This window comes from Rhinopithecus roxellana, chromosome 14 (genome assembly GCF_007565055.1).
Source record: "Rhinopithecus roxellana isolate Shanxi Qingling chromosome 14, ASM756505v1, whole genome shotgun sequence".
Lineage (NCBI taxonomy): Eukaryota > Metazoa > Chordata > Mammalia > Primates > Cercopithecidae > Rhinopithecus > Rhinopithecus roxellana.
The window spans coordinates 106664587-106692477 of record NC_044562.1 but is presented as its reverse complement, the minus strand read 5'-3'; the positions used below and the strand labels follow the sequence as shown (position 1 = coordinate 106692477).

Below are 27891 nucleotides of genomic sequence, written 5' to 3'. Positions count from 1 at the left end.
CTGCATAACATATCACTGTAAAACAATAATGTATTACTGTTCTTTATAATTTCATAAGTTGACTGTGATCAGATGGGTGGTTTTCCTGCTGGTCTTACTTGGGGTCTCTCATGTGGTTGCAGTCACATGACGGCAGGGGCTGGAGGCATTTGGAGGCTTGACTGTACTGGGATGTCCCAGATGAGCTCTTTCCTCACTTGTCTGGCGCCTCAATGCTCCACCACATGGCTTCGCTCTCCACAGAGCTCATCCTCCAAGGCTCTCCATGGGGCCTATCCTTCAGCGGCATACTTGGACTTCTCACATGGTAACTAGCTTCTAAGAACACAAGAGTAGAAGCTGCTAGTCCTTTCTAATGCTTAGGTTCGGAACTGTCAGCATCATTTCTGCCCCATTCTACTGGCAAGTCACAAGGTCATCCAGCTTCAATATGGGAGGGAGGCCACTAGAGAAGAGCATTAGGAGAGGGAGGCAGGGCTCACTGGGGGTGGTTTTCAGTGACAACAGCTACAGTTGGCATGTGGGAGTATGAAGAGTGTGTTACACCCAAAATGAAGAAAGGACAGGTAAGGTGTGAGTACCATAACTGAAGTGAACAGAAACCAAGACTTGTGGTATAAATAGATCCAAGCAGGGGTAGGCCTGGCAGATGGTTGGCAGAACTCCATGTCAGTGGTTGGTAACAGAAGATGCTGAAGGCAGCTACCAGAGGAACTGGAGATCTTGATCACAGAAGGCAACCGCTGAGTCCTAGAGTACCACAGACAGAAAAACCATTACCAAGGAACCACAGAAAAGTGTCCATGGACAGGATAGGGTGTAACCAACCAGGCCCTGGGCAGTGGAGTGACATGCTGGCAACAGAAGGAGCAGACTCAAGGTCTTGATGCTGAGTGAAGGCAGGCTTCTTATCACACTATGCTTCGAATCAGGATTGTTCAGAGATTCTGTAAGAGCATTAAGTGTACTGTTTGGGATTTGGACAAGAGAGAAACAGCAGCTAGAGCCAGGCCAGTCATCACACCTTTGGTCTCTGCAGAGTTATGAATATTTCCATTTGCATATCCACTTGCCCAAGGCTTACTTTGCAGACAGACCTGCTCTGCTACCCCTCTAAAGGAACTTTCCAAGAGAGAAAACAATGAATAAATTTGCTCTTCCTCTTGAAGTGGTAAGGATTGGATCCCACTGACCTCCACGTTCACATCACCTCACACCTGATTTATTCTGATTAATCATAAACGGTTTCCCGACTCCCAGTGTTCTCCCTGCTTCCATCTGACTGTACCCTGCCCTCCTATTAACCTTCTGGAAGCATTGTCTTTGTTTTCGTGTTCCACAAATATTTAAATATTTTGTACTCGCTACATAATGAAGTTCATTCATGAAACCCTAGGCCTGTGTCTGTGAAGAACGGGATGGAGTTGGAGGATGGCAGAAGTAAAACTCACAGATACCAGGAGGTATTGCATTCTGGCTTTATAAAGCCTCAAAAGGGATAAAAACAGCTTAGACCAGTAAACATCTGAATGTTGTTCTTTCAGAAAGAACACGGAAAGAGACCAAGGGGGTCTGTTTTATCATGGAACAGACCAAGGGGGTGACAACTGGTCAGCAGCCTGCAAGGGTGAAACATCTGCTAGGTCTGAACCAAAGGGATCCCAGAAATTTGTTATCTTCCCTACTGGAAGAGTCCACCGTCACCCCAAAACAATTGCTGCTTCTTGTAAAGCCACTCAACAAGCCACAAGCGTAGGCATGGCAGGTTATTGGCAGAACTCCGTGCTAGTGGTTCACTTAGAACAGTCACCCTTGCATAGTGTCTGGGTTCTCAGTCCCAATATTTTCAATCCATCATATTCTGCAAGTTTTTCTCTGTGCCTGCACCATAGATGATGCAATTTCCTTTATCTACACCTGTGTAGAGATGAGGAGGTTTTTCCATTTCTCCATGTTGGAGGTTTGTTGAATTGAATTAATCTGTTACAGATTTGGACTCAAAAAGAGGAAGAAAAGGAAATTGTCTAGAAACATAAAACTCTGAGGCTTCCGCTGATCTCTCAAGCCAGTGTTAAGTAACTACGTTATATTGATATAATGATATCAGTGGATAACAAAATATTCTCTTCATATTATCTGGACCTTTTCTTCTAGATACCAGGGTCCCAATCTATGTAGACAGAAGTTCATGTTGTGCTGTGCTGGATTTCCTTTAGCAAGGCATTTATTTTCACTACCAAGTAAAGTTTGATTTTATTTTAGTTTTAAAAATATTATTTGTAATAATCTTCCCAAAGTAAATGAATGTATATTTCAATAGTAACAGGGCATTTGTGGCATCATTTTGTTTGTAATATACTGTGAAGATAAACATTTCAGATGAATACCATATTTATAAAATGTCTAAAGAAATGTAAGCAAATTGTTTTTGAAATTGTTTATAAATATTAGGAGTTTTAAGCATATGTGGTGCTAAGTAATATTGACATGTCTGGGAAAATGTGCAAAATAGAAGGCAAATAAGGCAACTACTCATTCCCCAAATTCACTTACCCATAAGCAAAATAAATTCTTTGAGAAAAAAAATGTGATGAAATTAGTGAGGCCAACAGTGACATTTAAAACATGTATTTAAATATAAATCTGTATCAAGTTAAGCAGTGAAAAAAAACCTTGACCCCTATACTATTAAAGGCAGGAAAGAAAAGGAACACAGGCATTTGTTAGTACAAGAATTACTATTGAGGGTGGAAATTCTTTCTGGAGATTATAAAAATACGGTAGTAACAGATTTGATGTCATATTTTTCCCTAAGGACTGAGGGGTACAGTTGATTCCATAAGTGGTCGGGCAGCTTGTGGATTCTATTGTTATAATTCAGTCCTGTATTGAGTTTCAAATATCTACTGTTCCTAAATGTTCAGTGTCTAAGTTCCTCAGACTTTCCTCTCAGGATCTCTCTAGTATTTAGCAGTAATATATTAAGTGTTCATCTTCAAGTGTATCAGAAGCCATTCAATCATTTTTCCAAAGAAATTGGTCAAATGCCAGAAACAGTAGAATTCCCAGATTGCTTTTTCTTCCTAGGTCAAACTTCATCATTTCTGGGATTTGTTTGAAGTTTTCAAAAATTTTATAACTTAGATTTTCCTCGTGACTTCTCCTGGCAAAGTATTGGTTTTAACAAGTTTCTATTTTCTCCCCCATATCTTTTACTTTCAAAATGGCTTCATATTTTATCTTTGAGTCCTGAACACAGAACACAGAGGTAAAATATAGCTATGTTAGATTTTAAGAGATGACGAAGCTGTTTTAATGAGGGCAAAATAAAACCTATGGAAGTACAAGCTCCATAAAAAATAACTAAATACACATCAAATATAGAAAGCCCCACCCTTTCTATGATTTTTACAATTAATAGGGCCATATAAATCATAGGAATTCGGGCGTGGAAAAGTGGGCTGAGCTCTTTGGAGGGAAAGAAGGTCATTTTATAGTTAGTTTTTCTGTAGTGCAGAAGTCTTTGCTGTGAAAAACAGTACTCAGCAATTAAAGTGAGTTTAAAAAGAAACTGAAATGTTCTCTTCTTCCTATTTTCAGAAAAGAGTGGAAATGGTAGTTGAGAGGACAGTTGCAGAGATGGAGGGATTATCTTCAGAGGGCATGAGGCTGTGGTTGGTGCATCAGAGGAACTGAAAAAAGAGCAGTGGTATATCATTGCATCCATAGTAGCAAATATTGAAATCCTCTCGAGTTAATGTAAGTAGGAAAGCAATATTTTATGGGTATTAGGTAGTTCTTACAATTTCTGGAAAGGCCAGAAAGTGATTGTTTGAGGCTATCCAACTAGAGAAAATGCTCACCTCTAACCAGGAAATGGCCCCGCTGAAGACCCACTGCTGCTGTGTCCCCTGCACCTTCGCTTACATCAGTTACCCTAAGAACTAAGAACCAGAGACTTTAAATTATGCAACTAGTGTTCCTTGAAGCTGAAACCTTCCACTGCTACTTTTGTCAGAAGTGGATTCTTGCCTTATCACATAGCTGTCTTATGAACTGCAGTCTCAAATGGGTGCATCTGATAGGAAGATAATATATCATAAGATATTGGGGAAACTGAATCTCTAGCTTCAACTCTGGAAGATAGAGGCATAATGTGGGACATTGCCCAAATGTGAGAACGGCAAATATATTCCATTAGCAAATGTCCTCCAACAGCAGTATGGTTCCAGTGTAGGAGATAGGAAGTCAAGAAGTTTGACAGATTAAATGTTACAAATGAGAAAAAAATGGGGCATCATGAATGACTCCCAGATTTCAGGTTTTCATACTGTGGTAGATGGTGGCGGCATGACTGAGATGAAGTGGGCTTGAGGAAGGAGCATGTTTAGTACAGGAAAGGCAGTCAGAATCAAGAGTTCGTTTTTGGTGAATTCTAGGAAGATGACAGCAGAAATGGCATAATATTTTGAATCTCCTTAAATCAGCCTATAAAGAGAAACAGAGCAAATAGGATAACAAAGCCAAATACCCATGTAGATCATCCTTAAAAATAAGTGATAGTGGCTGGGTATGGTGGCTCATGCCTGTAATCCCAGCACTTTGGGAGGCCGAGGCGGGCATATCACGAGGTCAAGAGATCAAGACCATCCTGGCCAAGGTGGTGAAACCTCATCTCTATTAAAATACAAAAAATCAGCCCAGCATCGTGGCACGCAACTGTAATCCCAGCTACTCGAGAGGCTAAGGCAGGGGAATCGCTTGAACCCAGGAGGCAGAGGTTGCAGTGAGCTGAGATCACACCACTTCTCTCCAGCCTGGCAACAGAGCAAGATTCCATCTCAAACAAACAAACAAAAAAATAGGTGACAGTATATTTCCATAGACTGTAAAATATAAGTGGATGAAGAGTAACCGCTGACACCAATAAGAACTGCACTTTATCAGTACCTTTGCAGGAGGAACCAGAGAAAAACAAGGGGCATCAGATGAACTTGAGAATGCTAAAATATCCAAAAAGTACTCATTGGAAATTTTATCTGAAACTGAGAGGAGTTTTACACCCTCTAATAATGAGTGAGTTAAAGGAGTTTGCAGTAAAGTCTGAAAGGACCAGAGAAGTCTGGGCTCTATGAACTCCCAAACTAACTCATCAAAACTTACTTTGAGGGCAAAGAGTTCAAATGAAGAGAAACTGTAGCAAGGAGACCCCCATTTGAGCAGCACAGAGACAAGAGCACTAAAGGAAAGGGAAGGTCCAGATAAAAGTAAGGGAAAATGTATTTCCAGAAAATAAGCTTCCAAATTTTTTGAATATTGCACAAATTAAACAAAAGAGAGAGCTCTAGAGCCATGAGGTTAGAGAAACTATCTTGAATAACAACTATTTCTAAAAATCAAGGAAAACTAATTTCAAGTGTAAATGAGGAAAGGAAGGATCAGATCTTAAAGTCAACATCAGATAACAGATCAAGAAGCCAAGTAATATCGCTAAAATAATTAATGCACATTAGAAAAACATTACCACAAAATAGATTAAAATTATAACCTAAAAAATAAAATAGCGAAAAAGCTAAACAACTATGAAAATGATATATGAAATAACATTAATCAGAATTAGGAACACTCAAAAATTAGGTAATATATCTCTGGAAATATTATAAATAAAAGAAAAATATTTTAGAAATGAAGAGTACACTAGAAGGAGCAAATGAATTAAAATGCAACAGATAATACCTTAAAAACAGGAAGTAAGAAATATAAAAATTTAAAAAGCAAAGACCAAATGAAAAACATTCTATTTGTTTAAAATGACACTGTATTCTTCAAAAATGTCAGTTTCATCTTCAATAAAATACTAGCAAACTGAATTCAGCAGCATATTAAAATGATTATATGCCATGAACAAAAGATATTTATTCCTGGAATTCAAGGATCATTCAACATACAAAAATCTATCAATGTAATACTCCACATTAACAGAACAAAGTAAATAAAATCACACAATCATCTCAATTGATGCAGAAAAGGCATTTGACAAAATTCAACACTGCTTTGTGATTTAAAAAGAATATTTGACAAATCAGGAATTAAAGGAAATTTTCCAACATGATAAAGGCCATATATGAAAAACCCACTGATAACATCATAACAGTTTTTCAGAGCAATTAGGCAAGAGAAAGAAATAAAAACATCCAAATTGGAAAGAAACAAGTAAAATGATCATTTGCATGTTCTATGTAGAAAACCTTAAAGATTACACACTTATACAAACTGTTAGAACCAATAAGCAAATTTAGCAAAGCTGCAAGATACAAAGTCAGCATACAAAAGTCAGTTGTGTTTCTGTACACTAACAATGAAAAATTCAGAAAGGGAAACAACTCCATTCACAATAACTTCAAATAGAATAAAACACGAATTAACTTAACCAAAGAGATGGAAGACTTGTACAATGAAAAATACAAAATATTGCTGAAAGAAGTAAAGAAGACATAAATAAACAGAAGGATATCCTATGCTCATGGATTGGAAGACTTAATATTTTTAAGATATCTATATTACCCAAAGCAATCCAAAGATGTAATGCACTCCCCACTAAAATCCCAATGGCATTGTTTTGCAGAAATATTTTTTAAATTCTAAGATTTGTATGGAATTCAACAAACTGACTAGCCAAAAAAATCTTGAAAAAATATGAACAAAGCAATCGTGAAAAAGAACAAAGTTGAAGGACTTCCTGATTTCAAAACATACCACAAAGTTACAGTGATAAGAATAATGTCTTTAGGTTAGTGTGGTACTAGCCTAAAGACAGACAGACCAATGGAATAGAAATAAGCCCTCGCATATATGGTCAACTGATTTTCAACAAGGGTGACAAGGCCATTCAATTAAAAGGACAGTCTTTTAAACAAACAGTGCTGAGAAAACAATATCCACATGCAAAAGGATGAAAGTGGATTCATACCATATACAAAAAATAACTTAAAGTGGATGAAAGTTCTAAATGTAGGTACTAAAACTATAAAACTCTTATTAGAAAACATGGAGGAAAAGCTCTACGACATTGGGTTTGGCAATGAATTTTTGGATATGACAGTAAAAACACAACAACAAAAGAAAAAATAAATTGGACATTGATATTAAAAACTTTTGTATAGCAGAGGATACTATCAGCAGGATAAAAAGGGAACCTACAGAATAGGAGAAAATATTTGGAAATTATATATATCTGATAAGGCATTAATTTCTGGAATATATGGAGCTCCTCTACAACAGAACAACAGCAAACCAATCCAATTCAAAAATGGACAAAGGACTTGAATAGACATTCCTCCAAAGAAGATATATACAAATGACCAAAAAGCATCTAAAAAATTCTCACCAGCATTAGGAAAATGCAAATCAAAATCACAATGAGATACCAATTCACACCCATTGAAATGGCTATGATAAAAAACAAACAAACAAACAAACAAACAAAAACAGAAAATAACAAGTGCCAGCAAGGATGTAGATAAATTGGAACTCTTGTGCATTGCTAATGGGAATGTAAAATGGCAAAGCCACTGTGGAAAACAGCATGGCAGTTCCTCAAAATCCTAAACATAGAGCTACCATATCATTTGCCAATTTCACTTCTGAGTATATTCTCAAAAGAATTAAAAGTAGTGGTTTGAACAGGTATTTGTACATCAATGTTTATTGCACTGTTATTATAGCCAAAAGGTGAAAACAATCCAAATGTCCTTTGACAGATGAATAAACAAAATTTGCTTGTTGGTTCTAACAGTTTGTAAAAGTGTGTAATCTTTAAGGTTTTCTACATAGAAGATGTTGTCAGCCTTAAAAAGGAATGAAATTCTGATACATTCTACAACATGGATGAACCTTGAAAACATTATGGTAAGTGAAATAAGTCACACATGAAAGGACAAGTATTATATGATTCTGCTTATATGAAGTACCTAGAATAGAAAAATTAGTAGAGAAAAAAATTAGAATAGTGGTTACCACAGGCTGAGGGGAGGAGGTGGGTAGTTTTGTTTAATGGGTTCAGAGTTTCAGGTTGAGATGATGAAAAATTTCTGAAGATGTAGAGGGGTGATGGTTGCACAATAATGTGAAAATACTTAATGCCACTTAATTGTATGCTTAAAAATGGTTAAAATAGTAAATTTTATATCGTGTATATTTATCACAATAAAAAGTCAATGTCTTGAAAGACAAAAAAGGCTGTAGAAATGAATCAAATTAAAGAAGACTACAAAAGCAATTTAAAGGTTGAATAAAATGTTAATAATAGGAGAATCTGGGTTAAAGTTACAACAGTTTTATTCTTGCAGCTATTCTAGAAACTTATTTCCAAATAAAAAAGTTTTTAAAAATGAAGAAAGAGATTAAAAGAATTCAAAACAAAGTGACAAACAAAGACTATAGGCAAAGAAGATCCAACATAGCAAAATAGCGTAATAAGAGTCCTGGGGAAAAAGGAAACATAACAAACACTAAAAATTATAATTTTAAAAAATTCCTGAAATAAAATTGAATTTACATCGTGAAAGGGAATATAATTTACTAAGTATATTAACCCAGAATGACAAACACAAAGATAAAGTCCAGTTAAACTGCTATATTATAAAGAAAGTGAAAAAAACCCTACCAGGCAAAAAGATCAAGTGATTCTTAGGGAAAGAAAACTATATTATAACCAGCCCTTTGACACTTTATGCTAAGAAAAGAAAATGTGAATAAAGTATCTTAGACCCAGGAAAAATTTATATTCAACTATAAAGACGACCATCAATCTGTTATTAACATTCAAGGACCCAGAAAATATTGTTTGATGACCAATTCCTGAATAATCTTCTGGAAAATTGGAAAATGGGCTTCACACAACCTAAATGACAAGAGAGAAACTGACATGATAACTGGCAGTATCAGTAAATATATATTTACTTATAGAATAAGATTCAATCACGGATAAAAGAGAGTATGCATAATATCTACATAATCCCTCACAATATAGACAACAAAAGGAAAAAGAATAGGAAAGGTGTAATAACCCCAAATTTTATTATTTTTGTTTTCATTATATTGGTATTTTATTCTAAGACTTTTGTGGGTAAAATGTGGGATAATGTAAATTAGTAATTATGTCATACTCTAACATTTGTGTGTAATTGGGCACCAGAATTGTCAGTAAGGAAAAAAGAAAATACAAAAGTAAAATGCAAGATATCAAGTGAAAATCCTATGGAATTTGAAGTAACAGAATAAATAAATAAAATATTTTATCTTTAGATAATATATGCATATATCTGGATTTGTTGTTGTTGTTTTTTGTTTCGTTTTTTTTGAGACCGAGCCTTGTTCTGTCACCTAGGCTGGAGTGCAGGGGCGTGATCTCGACTCACTGCACCCTCCACCTCCTGGGTTCAAGTGATTCTCATGCCTAAGCCTACTGAATAGCTGGGCTTACAGGTGCTCTCGACCACACCTTACTAATTTTCATATTTTTAGTAGAGACAGAGTTTCACCATGTTGGCCATGCTGGTCCTGAACTCCTAGCCTCAAGCGATCCACCTGCCTCAGCCTCCCAAAGTTCTGGGATTACAGGCATGAGCCACCGCACTTGGCCTGTTTTGTATATATGTATGTATATGTATATGTATATGTATATGTATATGTATATGTATATGTATGGGAGAGTGTGGGTGTGTGTATTTTCTAACCATGCTCATTGAAAAGGTCTAGAATAGAAGACCAACCTAGTAGCAATGTGTATTCTTTGCATCCAAATTTTGGTTTTGAAATATCATTTTCCAATAAACAGAACCAAGGCTTCTCAGAGAAAAGGTTAGTTCCAGGTCAGAGCAAGAAATATTCAAAATGAGCTTAACCCCATCAAAAAGTGGGCGAAGGATATGAACAGATACTTCTCAAAAGAAGACATTTATGCGACCAACAGACACATGAAAAAATGTTCATCATCACTCGCCATCAGAGAAATGCAAATCAAACCACAATGAGATACCATCTCACACCAGTTAGAACAGCAATCATTAAAAGTCAGGAAACAACAGGTGCTGGAGAGGATGTGGAGAAATAGGAACACTTTTACACTGTTGGTGGGACTGTAAACTAGTTCAACCATTGTGGAAGACAGTGTGGCGATTCCTCAAGGATCTAGAACTAGAAATACCATTTGACCCAGCCATCCCATTAATGGGTATATACCCAAAGGATTATAAATCATGCTGCTATAAAGACATATGCACATGTATGTTTATTGTGGCACTAGTCACAACAGCAAAGACTTGGAACCAACCTAAATGTCCATCAATGACAGACTGGATTAAGAAAATGTGGCACATATACACCATGGAATACTATGCAGCCATAAAAAAGGATGAGTTCATGTCCTTTGTAGGGACATGGATGCAGCTGAAAACCATCATTCTCAGCAAACTATCGCAAGAACAGAAAACCAAACACCACATGTTCTCACTCATAGGTGGGAACTGAACAATGAGAACACTTGGACACAGGAAGGGGAACATCACACACCAGGGCCTCTCGTGGGGTGGGGGGAGGAGGGAGGGATAGCGTAAGGAGATATGCCTAATGTAAATGACTAGTTAATGTGTGCAGTACACCAACATGGCACATGTATATATGTAACAAACCTGCATGTTGTGCACATGTACCCTAGAACTTAAAGTATAACAAAAAATTTAAAAATATAACAACGATGAAGACACTTTGATATGATATGGTTCTTTTTAACTCACATGTGCCTGGCACATAGTAAGTGTTCAATAAACTTTTGCCAAGTGAAAAAAAAAGAGCTTAAAACATCTTGTTATACCCAATAGCAAACATGACAGATTTCAAAAAGTGGCTGCAAAAATATTTCCTATTTCACATACTTTTATCCAATGTGACCTTGCTACCAGTAAGTGGACCTTTTTCTCAACTCCTTTTAATCTGGGGGAGTTCTATGACTGCTTTGATGAAAAAAGTATGGAGGAAGAGACCCTATCCCAGTTCCAGCAGTAGATCTTAACTGGTCTAGAAGCTTGCATTTTATACCTCTTAGAATGTTTGCTCCTGGAAAATTCTATCTTGGAACCCAGCTACCATTCTATGAAAAGCCAAGCCATCTTAAGAGGTCATGTGTAGGTGGTCAGTCCCATTGGCAACCTCAGATGAGCTCCCAGCCAACAACCAGTATCAACTGCCAGTCAGGTAAGTGAGTCCTCTTGGTCATTCAGCCAAGTTGGGCTTTTGGATGACTACACCCTCATCTAGCAATTGACTACAAATTTATAATACACCCCGTGGTAGGCAGAAAACGTCTCCCAAAGATGTCAATTTCGTAATCCCCATCATCTGTTAATGTTATGTTACATGGCAAAGGGTATTCTGATCGCTAATCACCTGACCTTAAAACAGGGAGGTTATTCTGAATTATCAGCGTGGGCTTAATGTGATCACAAGAGTTCTGAACAGTGGAAGAGGGAGGCAGAAGAGGAGTGTGGCGTGCTGGGATGTGAGAAGGATTAGGCCTGCCATTGCTAGTTTTGAAGATAAAAGAAAGACAGCATAAGCTAAGGACTATAGGCAGCTTCTAGAAGCTGGAGCAGGCAAAGAAACCGATTATCTCCTAGAGCCCTGAGAAAGGAATACAGCCCTGTCAACACTGTGATTTTAGCCCAGTGAGATTCAATTCTGATTTCTGACCTCCCAAAACTATAAGATAGATTTACATTGTTTAAACCATTAAATTTGTGGTAATTTGTTACAGCAGTAATAGGAAATTAATATAGGCCCCAAGTGAGAACTACCCAGTAGAGCCCAGTCGACTCATAGAAACATGAGAAATAATTTTTAAAAATGAAGTTTGAACCACTAAGTTTTATTGCATAGCAATAGATAACTGGAATAGCAAGGGAGTTACCAAGTCTATTAGGCTATCTTAACAGAATTCATGAGCCAAACTGGAAAGGTTTCCAATGGGCAAAGAGGGAATAAATGGAGCATCAGTAAGGATAACACTTTAATAGATTAAATGATCGAATATATTTAAATTCATAACTTCATAAAGATACAACAAAATTGATCAGCTTTGTAGGATGTGAAAGAATAAACTCATTTGTAAAACTGTTAAGTAAAAAAAAAAAAAACAAACAAAATGTAAACACTTACTTAGCCTACTCCTCTTATACTATCAAATACCAGAAGAGGAAAATTTTTTCTTTATATGATTTTTCTAGGTAATAAAGGAAAGAGTGATTGAATTTGAATATCTCTCTACCATGCATCTGTAATTAATTAATGGGCTTAGGCATTGAGAATTAGTGACAGCAAAAATTGCAAAAAGAGGTTCCATCAGACAATATGCATATTCTGCTGGGGGAACACACCACCACAATAAAGCAGCCTTGGAAAAAAGAAAAAAAGAGAACGACCTGAATCTTATGTCTGATAAAGCCTCTGGGTCAACTACCAATTTATGGCAAACACAAAGAACATAGGAGAGAGGAATATATTAAACTATTAATACACCAAAAAGATAAAGTCAACAAAATCCAGCATAGGTAATTCTGCATATAAATTTCTTTGTTTCTTCAAAAAATAAAATGCAAAAGGGGAAAATGGATGGAGGGGGAAAACCTGTAAATTAAAAAACACTCAAAAGACATAATTTAAAGCTAGAAGTAAAGTATAGCATTGAAGGATGTTCCCTTTGATGATACAATTAAAAAGATAGAGTTAAAGGGTCTAATCCTGGAGCACTTCAACATATAGAGAAGGATAGAGATGGAAGAGTCAGAAAAGGAATTTGAGGAATGACCAGAGAAGCAAGAGGTAAAGCAGGCTGATATCATAGAAGCCAAAAGAAAAGCATGCTCTGAGATGGGGAAGTTGTCAACTGAATCAAATATCATGAAGTCAGTAAGATGAAAATTGAGAAGTGGTCATCAGATTTGCCAACACACACTTCACTGGTGACCTTGCTGAAAGCAGTGTCAGAGGAGTTGAAGGCAAAGCTAAATCAAATGAGTGACAGTAACTGGAAGATGAAAAGAGACATTTAATGGCCATTGGCAACTCTTTAAAAATGTTTGCTTGAGAAGAGGAGCAGAGATACAGCCTGGTAGCTAGGGGACAATACAGGGTTAATGGAGATTTCTTTTTAAAGTGGAGTTTATTCTAGCATATTTGTATGCTGAGAGAGAGCTTGAAGATATAGGAGAGAAAAAGGATAAACAAAAAAGAAAAGTTCTTGTGGAGTTGAGATGGGATGAAACCCAAAACACACATGGAAACATTGATCTCTGATAGAGGGAGGGTTGCTCCATCTGCTAGAGGATGCAAAAGGTAAATGCCCATTTGGGTATACTTTGCAGATTTGGTGGTAGGGAGGTAAGGGAATTTCTACCAGATGGATTACATTCTTTCCTTTCAGTTTGAAACAAGCCCATCATCTTCAAAGATGTGGAGCTGTATCAGGATATCCCATTTGTTAACCATGGGATTCAGGTTAGTGGTTTTTAAATTTTTTTGGACCATTACCCACTAATAAATGGATTTTTCTTATGACCCACTATACACATACACAGCTAATTGAAATAAAATTTCATGGCCCAGTGCTTACTCCTATCAGGTATGTTCTCTGTTCTTTCTTTTTCAAACCTACTAGTCTAACTAGACTGGCAAGAGTCATGAAGCAGAGCACATGGGTTGGGGAGGACGAAAATAAAGGGGATCCTATCCCATGTCAGGGTAAATATGACTCCTGAGTAGGGACTGGCCTCCCTGTCTCAGAAATACATGTAAATTAAGGATATTAAATCAGAAACTGGCTAACAAGATTATTTCCAATGCACTTATATACTAAAATATTGTTTTTCATAATTTTCTAATTTTTAAAATTTTATTGGGAATTTATAGCATTGACCTATTATAGTATATAAATAAAACACTTATGTAAACATTAAAGGACAATCAGACAGATCCTATACTCACTACCCCGGTTAAGCAATAAAATGTTTTCAGTAACTTGGAAGCCGCCACTCCCAACTGTCTCTCCATCTCTGAGAGGTAACATTACCTTGATTTTACTTTTAATCATTCCATTTTTCTCTATTATTTTGCCACTTATGCATATATCCCTAAATAATATAGGTTAGTTTGTCCTGCTTTTGTACCTTAGATAAGTACAATACTACACAGTATGCATGTTCTTGTATCTGACTCCTTTCACTAAATATTATGTCCATGATGCTAATTTATTCATTTTCGTTGCTGAATGCAATTCCATATTTAATATACCACATTTTTTATATTTGTTTACTGTTGATGAACATTCTGCTTGCTTTCATTTGGGAATCCTGGTTTATGTCCTCCTACACACATGCAGGAGCTTCTCAAGAGCATCTATCTTGCTGTAGAATTGCTGGATCAAAGAGTATGAATACTTTCAACTTTATCAGATAAGCTCAAATGCTTCCAATTTACACTCCCACTACCAGTAGACATTTCCCATTGTTGTATATTATCACTACTTGATATTTTTAGACTTCTTGACATTATTGCCAATCTGGTGGGTATATATTGGTAATTCATTGTGGGCTTTAATTGCTACTTCTATCTTTTCATATGTTCATTGGCTATTTGGATTTCAGATTTCTTTATTCAATTTTGTTTCATTAAAAAATGCTAGTTAGATCTGATCTTTGACAAATCTGAAAAACAAAAAAAAGCAATGGGGAAAGGATTCCTTATTCAATAAATAGTACTCGGAGAACTGGCTAGCCATATGCAGAAAACTGAAAGTGGACTACTTCCCTACACCTTATACAAAAATGAACTCAAGGTGGATTACAGATGTAAATGTAAAACCCCAAACCATAAAAATCTGAGAAGAAAATCTAGGCAATACCATTCAGGACAAAGTCACAGGCAAAGATTTCATGATGAAAATGCCATAAGCAATTGCAGCAAAAGCAAAAATTGACAAATGGGATCTGATTAAACTAAAGAGCTTCTGTATAGTAAAAGAAATTATCATCAGAGTGAACAGAGAACCTACAGAATGGGAGAAATGTTTTGCAATCTATCCATCTGACAAAGGTCTGATACCCAGAGTCTACAAGGAGCCACCACATGTCAGCCGATTGTTCTCAAAATGGTGATGCTATCCCTCACAGTACTATCACCAGCTACTAGTCTGTTGGGAAAACGTAAAGGGGATGATATTCAGCTGGACTCTGAGTGTGATCTTCTGGACATCCGTGTGGATGTTGATGTTGGGAAGGATCTGTGGACTCTGAGGAATATCGGTGTCATGCTGTTTAGACGGGGTATGCTCTGACATGGCAGGGCTTTCTTGGATCTATGTCTGAGGCGCCACATCAAGCAAACTGAGGACCCATAAAGGAACATTGTAACCCTGGGAGACACTGTAAGGATAACAATAATGCTCACTACTCCCTAGCTCTTGTTAAACACTTCTTCCTCTCTTTTTATGAGATGTTATGATGCGGCAACAAGAAGGGTGTTAGAATGAATTTTGGAATGCAGATAAGGATATTGCCCATAGAATCTTTCGTGAAGATTTATTCTAGCAAGGCTGTACTTTTATTTTTTATTTCCATGATGTTGAGGACAATCATAAAGTCAAAGATTCCACTAGTTGGACAGGTCTTTTTTTTTTTTTTTTTTTTTTTTTTTTACATTATTCCAGTAATTGCACAGAGGCTGCAACCCTTGGAAGGCAGGTGGGAAATGTCAGGGAACTGCAATAGAGAGAAAAAGGAGTGGGGGTAATCTTAACGGTAACAATGGCAACTTTCAACAACACTAACTTGTTATTCTGCTTGAAAAATCATTTTTTAGAAATAGTCAAATATTTATGTTTGAGTTTTGTTTGAAATGCTCCTTTTCTATAAAATCATCTAAATATTTAATAATTTGGAACTTTTGACAGCATTCCAAATATTATGAAATTTTAAATATTTCTTCTAAACAATCACACAAATATACATGTTTCCAAACCAAAACAGATATTCCCATGATTGAAATGCTATTTCTAATTTCTAATTTATTCTTAAGGGCTAATTTGCAAAATGAAATTGTTTGGATGATTGGTTTGCAGTAAACATGGTGTACCAAATTGGTTTCTAAATTTAGAGAAAGGTTGAGTCTCCTCTTAAAATAATCAAGAAATAATAGAAGTATTAATGATAATGAAGCTTCCATAATTAAAAAGTCAAATTCTGAAATAACAAGCAGAAATGAACATTGGCAGGTAGCAGCTACATAATTTATAATTCTTACAAAGTTACTTTGAACTCTTTTTATAGGATAACACAACCTCCAACATGTAGTTTGCTAAATTATAGTATAAGTACTATATGTGCCATAATTAAGTTCCATAATTTGGGGGAATTTAGTACTATTAAATATAACTTAAAGATACAGGAAATATAGTGCATAAAATTCTAAGAATCACAAAAGAAAGGCAAAGTTGTTTTAATAGATGCTATGATTTCTATGTCTGATATTTCAAACATTTTAGAAAGTAGTAATTATTATTATCCATGTAAATGTTTTCAAAGAAAAATACTCTTTACATATAGAATTTGAGGATGAGCTCTATATTTTAAATACAGTAGACTCCATGTCCTTCCTTGGAGGTTTTCGAGGACTAATTTTTGGTAATATCTCTTTGGCATAAAGTGTTCTATGAAGTCCAGCTTCTCGAAGTGCTAACTCGAAGCGAAGTCTAGGGTCAGAAATTATCTGTAGAAATAAAAATACAATTTAAATAGCAATTCATTGAACTAAAATAACTTTTAACATTTAGTTTCATGTTTCCCCAAACTAATTTGTTTTTTTCTGGACAGATGACTAGGTGACAGTAAACTTTGTGAATACAGTGACTATATTTTGGAAGCATCCAAACCTTTTTGACATTATCACTTTTCAGTACTTCAGTGGTTTCCAATGTAGGGTGTATAGAATATTGTGTACTAGATTAGTCAAAATATAATGCCTTAAAATTATTAGAAGATGAAGTAAAAGAAGCTTACTTTCAGTGCTACTATCTATTTATTACTTATTGCTGGCTGGAATTATAAAATACAGATAAGCATTGATTAAAATAAATCTAAGCCACAACCTTGTACATCTGTCTTTAAAAAGCATCTTAACTTCTCCATCATTTGGCAATATGTAAATTAAGTTTAAACACATGGCTACCACTTGAAAAACAAAATCAATAGGACTTTCTTTCCAAGGCTGTGTTTCTATTTCAAACAGAAGTAGAAAATGCCTCCATCAATCTGATTCTAAGTGGGAGTAGACATATGAGTAGTTCAATTTCTGTTTTCATTTATAGCTGATTGGATCTTATTCCTCTTCCCCTCCTCCTATGAATATTAAATGTCAACAGAGACTGTTTGAAATGATAAGAAGGTGGCCACATATGGATTTTACCTAATGAGGCATTTTACATGGATTTGAAGTCCCCCTAGAGGATGCGATAATAAGCTAGTAAAAGCAGCCCCTCCAGGAGCTCTTAGGCGAATTGGGGCAATAAAATTGTAGACAGATAACTACAGATTGTGGCAACATGTGGCAGATGCCCTAAAAGTAGTAAAACATGGGGGAGCATCTCCTGGTGCTGGCAGCATGAGGATGGTCTCAGGTGAAGATGAGCAATTGAACTATCCTTAAAGTCCAACTTAGTCTATAAAGCAGACTGGCGAGGAAGAGAGACCTAATGAGAAAGGAAGACACATACAAACCCAGAGGTGAAATAGGTCAACCTGGGATAAGGGTGGTTTGAGCAGAGCACTGGTTATCATTGAGGAACACTGGAAACAGATGCTTCTCAGACAAGGACTTGAACTTAAAAGGCTTGCATGGCCATGCCGAGTCTAAGGAGCTACTAGGGTATGTTTGTTTCTGGTTTTTGTATAAAAATAATATAATCATTGTAGTTGTATAGGAAGATGGGTCTGATTGTAAGTTCAGAATAAATTAAGGTGGCAGGGAAAGAAGAAACGGAGGCCAAAAGAGTGGTTAGGAATTTACTACAATTGTCTAGACATAAAGTGATAAATGTCTGAACTTGGCTGGTAGCAAGGAAGAGATAATCGTCAGAAACACTATGAAAACAAGAATCAATAGTACTTGGCAGTTGATCAGATACAGGGCTTGGGGCAACAATGAGTATGAAGTCAAGAATAATACAGAGATTTGTGTCTGACAAGCAACAAATATGAGCCTAAGACCCAGGTTTTTCCTCTTCTGTCGCAATGTCTTCTCCCTGGTCTGCTCTCATGTGCTCCAGTGATTCATGTGCAACCTGTATGCCATTGATTCCCAATTACATCCAGGACTCACCTCTCTCTTCAGCTCCACATTGTGAGGCTTAAATTTTTTTTATTATTCAATTTTTGCAGAGCTAGAGCATGAAATGGAGATCTCCTCACTACTGGGACTTCCATCTTCCCAATTCCCTTCCCCACAGGCAGCCCATCAGTTTCTTGTAAATACGTACTAGATACTTTTACTCTAAACATAGTATAAGTAAAACAAATTCTCTGTTTGCCTAAATCTTTTTTTCTTTCTGTATTCTTATATGGTTAATGGCAGCACTATCAGATGATTATAATTTACTGAATTACTACTAGGTGCCTGGAAATATTTTAGGCAGTGGACATTTATTATCTCTAATGCTCACAAGGGCTTTGTAAGTAATTATTTTACAAATGAGGAAAACAAGGCATAAAGATATAAATAGCTTATACAAGTGCACCCAGCCAATAAACTGTGGATGCGGATTTGAATCCAAAACACCAGCGGTTTTTTTTTTTTTTTTTTTTTTTTTTGATACAGTGTCTGGCTTTGTCACCCGGGCTGGAGTACAGTGGTATGATTTCGGCTCACTACAAGCTCCGTCTTCCGGGTTCACGCCATTCTCCTGCCTCAGCCTCCCACGTAGCTGGGACCACAGGCGCCCGCCACCACCCCCGGCTAATTTTTTGTATTTTTAGTAGAGACGGGGTTTCACCGTGTTAGCCAGGATGGTCTCAATCTCCTGACCTCGTGATCCGCCCGCCTCGGCCTCCCAAAGTGCTGGGATTACAGGCATGAGCCACTGTGCCTGGCCAACACCAGCTCTTAATCTTACTTGTTGTCTAGCTTGGAATCATCCTTACTTTCTTTGTCCCCTCCCTTTCTCAGCCAGAGCCATTCATGACCCCACCACCACCACTACTTCTATGAAGGCTCTGCCATTTTAAAAGGAACTCACCCCAACCCACGTCCACCCCCACCAATTTTACATTCAGTACACAGAGCTAAAACATAAATCTGATTACAGTTGTGTGTCACATAATGACAAGGATACATTCTGAGAAATGTGTCCTTAGGCAATTTTGTTGTGTGAATGTCATAGCATATACTTACAGAAACTGGGATGGTACAGCCTTTTACACACCTAGGTTGTATGATATAGGCCACTGCTCCTAGGCTACGGCCTGTACAGCATGTTAACTGTGCTCATGACCGTAGGAAGTAGTAACACAATGCTAAGTACTTTTGAATCTAAACACAGAAGAGGAAATGCATTGTGCTGTGATGTTAAGACGCCACTAGGCAATAGAAATTTTTCAGCTCAGTTATAATCTTAAGGGACCACCAACATATATATGGTCCGTCTTTGACCAAAACACTGTTATGGGGCACGTGACTGTATGTAATTTAAGGCTCCAAAGTCTGGCATCTGCATACAGATGCCTTAGTAGCAAGGCCTACTTGTTATTACTGGTCAAATGCCTTAGTAGCAAGACCTACTGTGCTTTTCACTGCCTGAACCTAACCCATGTTTCCAGTCTCCTCTCCCAGCACTTGTCATGTACCCCTTGTCATGTATCTCACACTGAAGACATCCTAGGAAAAGCCTTGCCCCACCCTCTTCCACTTGGTCAAACCCAGAGGTGAAATAGGTCTTCTCAGCATAAGGGTTAGCCCAGCGGCCGGACACTTTGCAGCTTCTGATTTCAATCCTTTCAAGCCTCAGCTATTCTTGCCACTTTGGCAGCCAGGATCTAGAGACACCTCTTAAACCTTGTAATTAATCCTTCTCCCTATGTATCCTCCCCCACAACCTATTTTTGTTGTTGTTATTATTGTAAATCATCTGGAGTGGATTTTGCTTCTGCTTCCAAAAATCTTTGACTAAGATAGGGCTCAGAAGTTTCCTCTCTGACACCTTCTCTGACTTCTCCTGTCAGAGTTAGCCATTCATTCCCTTCTTCTTCCTAGGGCAACCCTTAGACCTTCATTATAGAGGTGATCCCACCCTAGTGGCATTGTTGCTGTACATGCTACTTTCCTTCCCCAGTGGGCTCTTTTGCTCACTTCCTCCAGACAAGATCAGCCTATCTTGCTCAGATGTAGCCCAAGCCCCATACACAGAGCCAGAATATAATATATGTTGCATAAATATTGGTTCAATTAATAAATGAATGAATTATGCCTCTTTAGAGTCCCTAGCCAAGTATGTCACACAAAGTAGAGACATAAGCGGATGAATGGATGGCTTCCTGGTTTTTAAATAATTAAATGATTATTTAGCTTCTCTCCTTAGATTTGTAAAATTGACAACGACTTTCTCTCTTAATTTCAGTGACTGACATATCATCCACCCATCCATCCATCCTTCCATCCATCATCTGTTCTCCCTCCTACCCTCCATCCATCAATCCATCCATCTAAAAGATCTTTTAAAAATCCTTTCTTTTACAGGCACAGACTAAAATGAACCTTAGGTTTCCAAAAATGGTTAAATAAGCTCTTAACACCTTTTTCTGTAGAAAATGTTTTATTTTATCATTAGCTCTGATGTATTATCATCTGTTCATTTTCATTTCTGAAAGCTTTCCTCTGCTTTATCAGTATCAGTTGTTTATTTGATATAATTTATATTATGAATTTAAATATAATTCTTAATGTAACAGAGAAACATTTAAACAACAAAATACAATATTAATACAGAACTCTCAAATAAAATTTTATAAAGCATTTTTTTAATTTAAAAAATAAGTTTCAATGACAGATTTATAACATTTTTAGGTAAGCTCTTGTTCTGTGGTAGCCTATTAACTAGTTTGTAATATTAAAAATTATTTAGCAATTATGTACTATCATTTAGAAGTAAAAATTATGCCAATATGTGTGATCTTCAAATGTAAATATTGAAAACTGTTGTAACCCCAAACACACACTTCTTTTTTTTTTTTTTTTTTTTTTTGAGGCGGAGTCTGGCTCTGTCGCCCAGACTGGAGTGCAGTGGCCGGATCTCAGCTCACTGCAAGCTCTGCCTCCTGGGTTTACACCATTCTCCTGCCTCAGCCTCCCTAGTAGCTGGGACTATAGGCGCCCGCCACCTCGCCCGGCTAGTTTTTGTATTTTTAGTAGAGACGGGGTTTCACCGTGTTAGCCAGGACGGTCTCGATCTCCTGACCTCGTGATCCGCCCGTCTCGGCCTCCCAAAGTGCTGGGATTACAGGCTTGAGCCACCGTGCCCAGCCAAACACACACTTCTACAGCCTTTACCATCATCATGGCTTTTTCATCAGTCATGCTAATTTCCATAATTACCTGCTGTTCATTGTATGTATTCAATGTGAAGAGTGGCTTTTGAAGAATAAATTCTTCTTCAATTTCAATGCCCATCCTAGCTTTCGATGCCATTGTATCTGACATCATTCTAACAGGATCAAATTGAGCAACAACAGCAACCTAAAAATGAGAAAGCATGGCTACTTGGAACAAGGTACAAACTAAATATTTCTGGGCAACATTATTTATGTTTAATGCCCATTAAAGTTAGAAATTTTATTAAAGGTAAAGCCTGGGAGAAAAGGGCAGAAAAAAGTATTAATTGGCCAATCCTAGAGATCCACAAAGGAGTTAACACAAGACAATACATATAAGACAAAATATTAAAATGCTATGGCATATAGTTATTTGCTAATGATTGAATAATTATAATTAATTTCAGATAATTTATCTTTCTTATATGAAGTCACAGGAAATCCTCGTATAGAAAACCTTACATATTCAACCAACTTGAAAGTCACAGAAAGTAAAAAAAAAAAATCCACTTTTTAACCATTAGCAATTTATGGTTATGGCAACAACCCCATGAAGTTTTCTAGGATGTTTAATCTGATTGACCTGGATCTAGAGCATATAATTCATGGGTCAAGTAAAGTGTGTTGGCATTAGTGAGCAAGGTGGGTGAATTTCCTTTGTAACAGGCAACTAGATTTCTAGGGACTGCTATAAACCATTGTCCTCCTTCTACTGAAAAATTGCAAAGTCATTTTAACCCAAATGCCCTTGTCTTTTATAATTCAAACCTGCATCTTAATGAAAAGAAGTCACTAATTTTGTAAATGATATGCACCATTAGTAACACCTGCCTATTAATTCTGAAAGTCAAGAATTAGCATGAAGAAAGTGGCATTCTTAATGCCATTTAAAGACTGTAATAAAATAACTGAGGGTTGAACATGCTTTAATTATTTTAGGTTTGCTAGCTAAAATAGCTTCCATCACAGTTCTAAATACTGATTATAGATAAGAGAAAACAGCTATTTCCTCTTTCGAAGCATTCACAGATGGAAAGAATTCTAATCACATAGACTCTGTAGTTATCAAAGTTATGTTTTGAACAAGAATGTGTTTAGTAACAGTGACATTAATCTTGTGCCCAGAAGACCATGGTAATATTTGCTAATGGTTGAATAACTAAAATTTTGTAGGATCCAGGATTACCAGGACTTACATTCCTATGCTTTACATTTATCTTTATAATTTTTTTTATCAAAGAAGATGATGATATAATAGTTGTATGCATTTACACCACATCTACACCATCTCATTTAGCTAGAGTTTCTTGGTTTGAATCAGTATAACATTTACTAGCTATGTGACTTTGAGGAAGGCACCTAACCTTTGTGTCTGCTCTGTTTCTCTCCTATAAAATGGGGATATTGGCCGGGCGCGGTGGCTCAAGCCTGTAATCCCAGCACTTTGGGAGGCCGAGACGGGCGGATCACGAGGTCAGGAGATCGAGACCATCCTGGCTAACACGGTGAAACCCCGTCTCTACTAAAAAATACAAAAAACTAGCCGGGCGAGGTGGCGGGCGCCTGTAGTCCCAGCTACTCGGGAGGCTGAGGCAGGAGAATGGCATAAACCCGGGAGGCGGAGCTTGCAGTGAGCTGAGATCTGGCCACTGCACTCCAGCCCGGGCGACAGAGCGAGACTCTGTCTCAAAAAAAAAAAGGGGGGGGGGATATTAATACTTGCCACATCATAAAGTTGTTATAGAAATTAAAGTAACACCTAACAGCATTTAGAAGAGGGCTTTACACTTAGTCAATAATAAATTTGAACTCACATTATTGCAAATCTGTAAGGCAGATGCTATTATTCCCATTTTTCAGATGAGGAAATAAAGTTTATGGAGGTTAAGTAAATGACCTGTTTCCAGTGCTAGTGAGTACAGAACCAGCTTGTACCAGGTTGGAAAGACACCAGAGGCCAAGTTCTTATCCATGATTCTGTGTTCCCTCCAGCAACATAGGAGGGAACCAACTAGTCCTTTCCTATTAGCTGGGAAATGGTGTCAATGAAGATTTTAGAGATTTTGAGTTGAAACAACCACTTCAAGTTCAAAACTCTGAAAAACTACCAAGTAAAACTATCACATTTCCCAAGTTCTCAAATTCTCACCCTTGCCATCTACCATCCATTTTCATCTACTTTTGCTTACTTTCACTAGGCAAAGTGATAGGAGGCTTTTATTTCTCCACAACATAGATATTTTCTAAAAAGTAATTTTTAACACATTTGTTGACTGTGGAATGTTTCCAAAGGGAGGCTCCTATGCCAAACAAGATTATCTTGCTCGAGCTCCACCAGGTTTTTTGAGGACAGTAAAATTAGTAGACTAGATGTAGAGCCTCACTGTTGTAAATGGATACTATCCAGCTGATAAACTCTAGGTGATATGATATACTTAAATATTGGGAGAGCTTTTTAAAAGGTGATGATAAAGTTCTTTCAATACACTGAGAAACTGGAAATGGTTCAATATAATTTAATTGCTCCTAGGAATGAACAGCATTATCCCAATTTGGAAAAGTTACATTTTATATAGCAGATGCCATGAACTAAGCCCCAGTAAGAATGCTATTAAGAGCACTTAGAAACATTTTTTTTTCAAAACCACCCATGAAAATTTCCAAATGAAAAACACCTGTTTCCTAAGGGCTTCTAGCCGCCTCGCTCTCTCTTTGTCTTCATGAGCTTCTTGAAGGGCCGCTTCCTTTTTCTCCATCAAACGCCTTTCCAATAATTCTTTTCTATATTTAAGCCTTAAAAAATAACACAGAAGGAAGTTGTAGAAGCATCATAATAATATTGGAGATTATACGGAAAATAGCATAGGGGCAGAACACATCTCAGAGGTGACATCGCTGTCACATTTTGTTTTTACTTGTTTTTTAAATTGATTTCTCATGTCCAAACCAATAAAAAACACTTATATAAAATGCATTTCATAGTATTTTTTTTTTTTTTTTTTGAGACGGAGTCTCACTCTGCTGCCAGGCTTGAGTGCAGAGGCACGATCTTGTCTTACTGCAACCTCTGCCTCCCGGGTTCAAGCGATTCTCCTGCCTCAGCCTCCCGAGTAGGTGGGATTACAGGCGCCTGCCACCACACCTGGCTAACTTTTTGTATTTTTAGTAGAGAGGGGGTTTCACCACATTGGCCAGGATGGTCTCAATCTCCTGACCTCGTGATCTGCCTGCATCGGCCTCCCAAAGTGCTGAGATTACAGGAATTCATAGTAATTCTAATAACAACCAGAGAAATGCAGGAAAATGTGGGAGTAAAATTCAGTTCATCTCATTCCTCACAGAAATCACTTTATTAACTCTCAAAGTACCCGCTGGCTGCCTTGGCTCCGGCTAACCTGCCCTGAGAGGTGACTGGCTCACTTTGAAGTGAGCTATTACCGTGGTCTCCCAATGAGAAGTTTTAGCATACCTTGAGTTGTTAGAAAGTTTACATTACTGATTAAATATACAAATTTTTAGAAGGAAAAGTAAAATAAGCTACTATAATAATGTCTAAATTATTTTACTTACTAGAACTTAAACTTTACATATGTTGTCATCTACATTCTCACTTTCTGAGTAGGTGCATACGTGTGTTAAGCAACTTTTAAAATTGCACTTTGACATCTGTAGATGGCAGCAAAAACATGACTTTCCCTTAGCATTCTATTTCCAACCCCCTTGAAATCATCAGCTATTAAAATATGGCACACTTAAACACCAGCTTAAAGCCCTGTGCACGTTGGCCCTCCTCTGCTGCCTTTTTTGGGCAGCTTCCCTTGCCATCTTCTTGCCCAAGCTATTCTTCTACTGAATTACAGAGATGGAATTCATCCTTTCAAAAGAGTAGGCACCTGGGTTCTCAGAGGAGTATTAGCTCTCCACCTTTGCCTTCCATCATTGACAGTTTAGATTTAGCTTTCTCTGTGGCATCAGTCACAAATGTCCTTTACCCTTAGTGTGCACACCTGCATTTTCCAAGGTGGAGACATCTTCACTAGACCTTTTACATTCTGGATTCTGATATTTACTGCGTGTTCACCGTGCATCAGGTCTTGTGATAAGTGCTTTACATGTTTTAGCTCATTTAGACCTCATAACAATTATATGCTGGGGTGCCATTTTAAGATTCTATTTTATGGATATAAAGAAAGAGAAGCATAGACATGTGATCTTAAGAGACGTACAAATAAGAGCCACTGAGAATTTGGAGAAAGGTGAGATGACCAATCACTGCATTATGGGAGGGGCTGGCGAAACTTAGCAAGAGCTTCATGGAGGAGGCAGTATCTGAGCAGGGTCTTGAGGATTAGGATTCCAGGCAGAGACAGCAAGTGCAGGGTTGGTATCTAGGAGTGGCCCTCACTTGCGATGACCTAGTCATGGAGGCCACGAGAGGGGAAGAGCTCAGGGTGGCAAGAAGAGAACAAGTGAATGATGAGTGACAGAGAAGCCCAGGCAAGCACTGGTGGCTGAGGCTGGTGGCCACAGGGTTCCCTTAGGAAGACATGCTCCTGGGGAGGAACACCCTAGAAACAGGTTGCTCATGAGGCTGTCATCAAAGGAGAGGCACAGGAGAGGAAAGGAGGGAAGCATAAAGTGGATCCTTGTGGAATACAAAACCCAGAATGGGATTTAGAAGGAAAATCCTAATCTCCTTTGATGACCATGAGTGTTCTTGACAAAATCAGGAGTCAATATAGTCAAGACACAAGGATTAAAGAGCCCACAGACCAGAATGCTCCCTTTCACGCCTCCATGTCTTGGAAAGCTCTATTTCTCATTCTCTCCACTTTCACTAAGGCATGACATGACACAACCTCCCTAGTGAGGTTCTACTCAATTTAAGCACTGAGTACAAGCTAAGTGAACTACTGTGAAGGTTCAATTAAAAAATACCCTGGGATTTGACAATTACCATATGCTAATTCTCAGAACTTTGGAAAGTTTCTCTTCCTTTGGGATATATAGGTTGCTTTGTCTGCAACAAAGTTTTTGTCTGCTTTGTGGAAAAGTAATAGTTGTTACAGTCAGGGGAGCTTGACTAGTGAGGAAGAAATTGCAAATGAGAGAAAGGCATTTGTACTTGTGTGGTAGAGAAGGCTGACTCATCGTTTACTCTGAGGCTCATTCATTCATGTAACAGATATTTGTTGAGCACCTGCCACGCATCAAGGGCTGTGTTAGGCGCTGGTGATACAACGTCAACATGGAGACATGCTCCTGTCCCGGAAGAACTGACAATCCAATGTAGATACAATGACCCAGGCAATTATGATACAGGGCAGCTTGTGCTCTGACGGGACAATGGGGCAGAGACCATGGGAAAGACAGCTTTGCCACACTTGGGGCTTTCAGGGCAGTATCTATAATAGGAGGAAGTACTCTGAATTTAAGATACAAAGAAGGAGCAGGAATGCACCAGGAGGGGAGAGAATAGAAAGAATGATTCAGACAAAAAAGTAACATTTGAAGGCCCATAGGTGAGAGTGAGCAGGTATGTTTGAAGAACTAAAAGAAATTCAGAATAACAAAAAATGAACAAAATAAAGTGCTGAGGACCAAGAATTGAAGCTAGAGAAGCAAGAGGGTCTGGACTGTGAGGGCTTTGAAAGCATGAGGGCTTTTTATCAGGGAGAAATATCTGCTGTGATATGGAGGATGGGTTGTCGGGAGGCAAGACTAGAGATGAGCAATCCAGATGGGAGTGGAAGGCTTCCTGATCTAGGATGGGGGAAGAGTACTCATAGGAGGTTGGGAAAAGATAGGGATTTAAAGGACATGTAGAAAATAAAAATCAATAGAAAGTTTTCATTTATTTTATGGGAGAGGCAAAGAGATAGAGGAAGTTTTCTGTCTTACACAGTGAACAGTGGTGTTCCTCCCTAAGACTGGGAACTTACGTTAGAAACAGGGAAGTGAAGGAATTAAGTTCAGTTTGAACACAGACTGGTCTTCACAAGATCTGGGCTGGAGAAATACATGGGGAGTCTTTACCAGTAGAACGGAATTGAAGCCACAAGGCAGATGCCATCATCTAAAAAGAGTGTAGAGTAAGAAGAGAGGTAGGCCTGGGATTGATTCCTAAGGAAACAACACTTAGGAAAGGGACAGAAGGCAAGGAAATCATTTAGGGAAATGAGGAGGATAAGTGGTCTAAGACATTAGG

The 27891-nt window shown here is 37.7% G+C and overlaps 1 protein-coding gene and 1 long non-coding RNA gene across 4 annotated transcripts in view; one reads left to right on the top strand and one right to left on the bottom strand.

Moving 5' to 3' along the window:
• Nucleotides 1-11179: 11179 nt before the first annotated feature.
• The window catches only part of LOC104654257, a 71892-nt gene continuing 55180 nt past the window's right edge, over nucleotides 11180-27891 (top strand). The window contains exons 1-3 of the long non-coding RNA XR_746806.1: nucleotides 11180-11253; nucleotides 21768-21862; nucleotides 23544-23595. This is a non-coding gene — a long non-coding RNA (uncharacterized LOC104654257). The remainder of the gene's footprint in view (nucleotides 11254-21767; nucleotides 21863-23543; nucleotides 23596-27891) is intronic.
• The window catches only part of CCDC148 (coiled-coil domain containing 148), a 302348-nt gene continuing 290978 nt past the window's right edge, over nucleotides 16522-27891 (bottom strand). For 2 of the 3 annotated variants that reach the window (XM_010353361.2, XM_010353359.2), the window contains 3 exons: nucleotides 24359-24476; nucleotides 21688-21828; nucleotides 16530-16815 (listed from right to left, as the gene is read on the bottom strand). In XM_010353361.2, the coding sequence (XP_010351663.1) occupies nucleotides 16669-16815; nucleotides 21688-21828; nucleotides 24359-24476 (406 nt within the window). In that variant the 3' untranslated portion in view covers nucleotides 16530-16668. Of the gene's footprint in view, nucleotides 16816-21687; nucleotides 21829-24358; nucleotides 24477-27891 lie in introns of all 3 variants that reach the window. The other variant, XM_010353360.2, reaches the window with a different exon arrangement.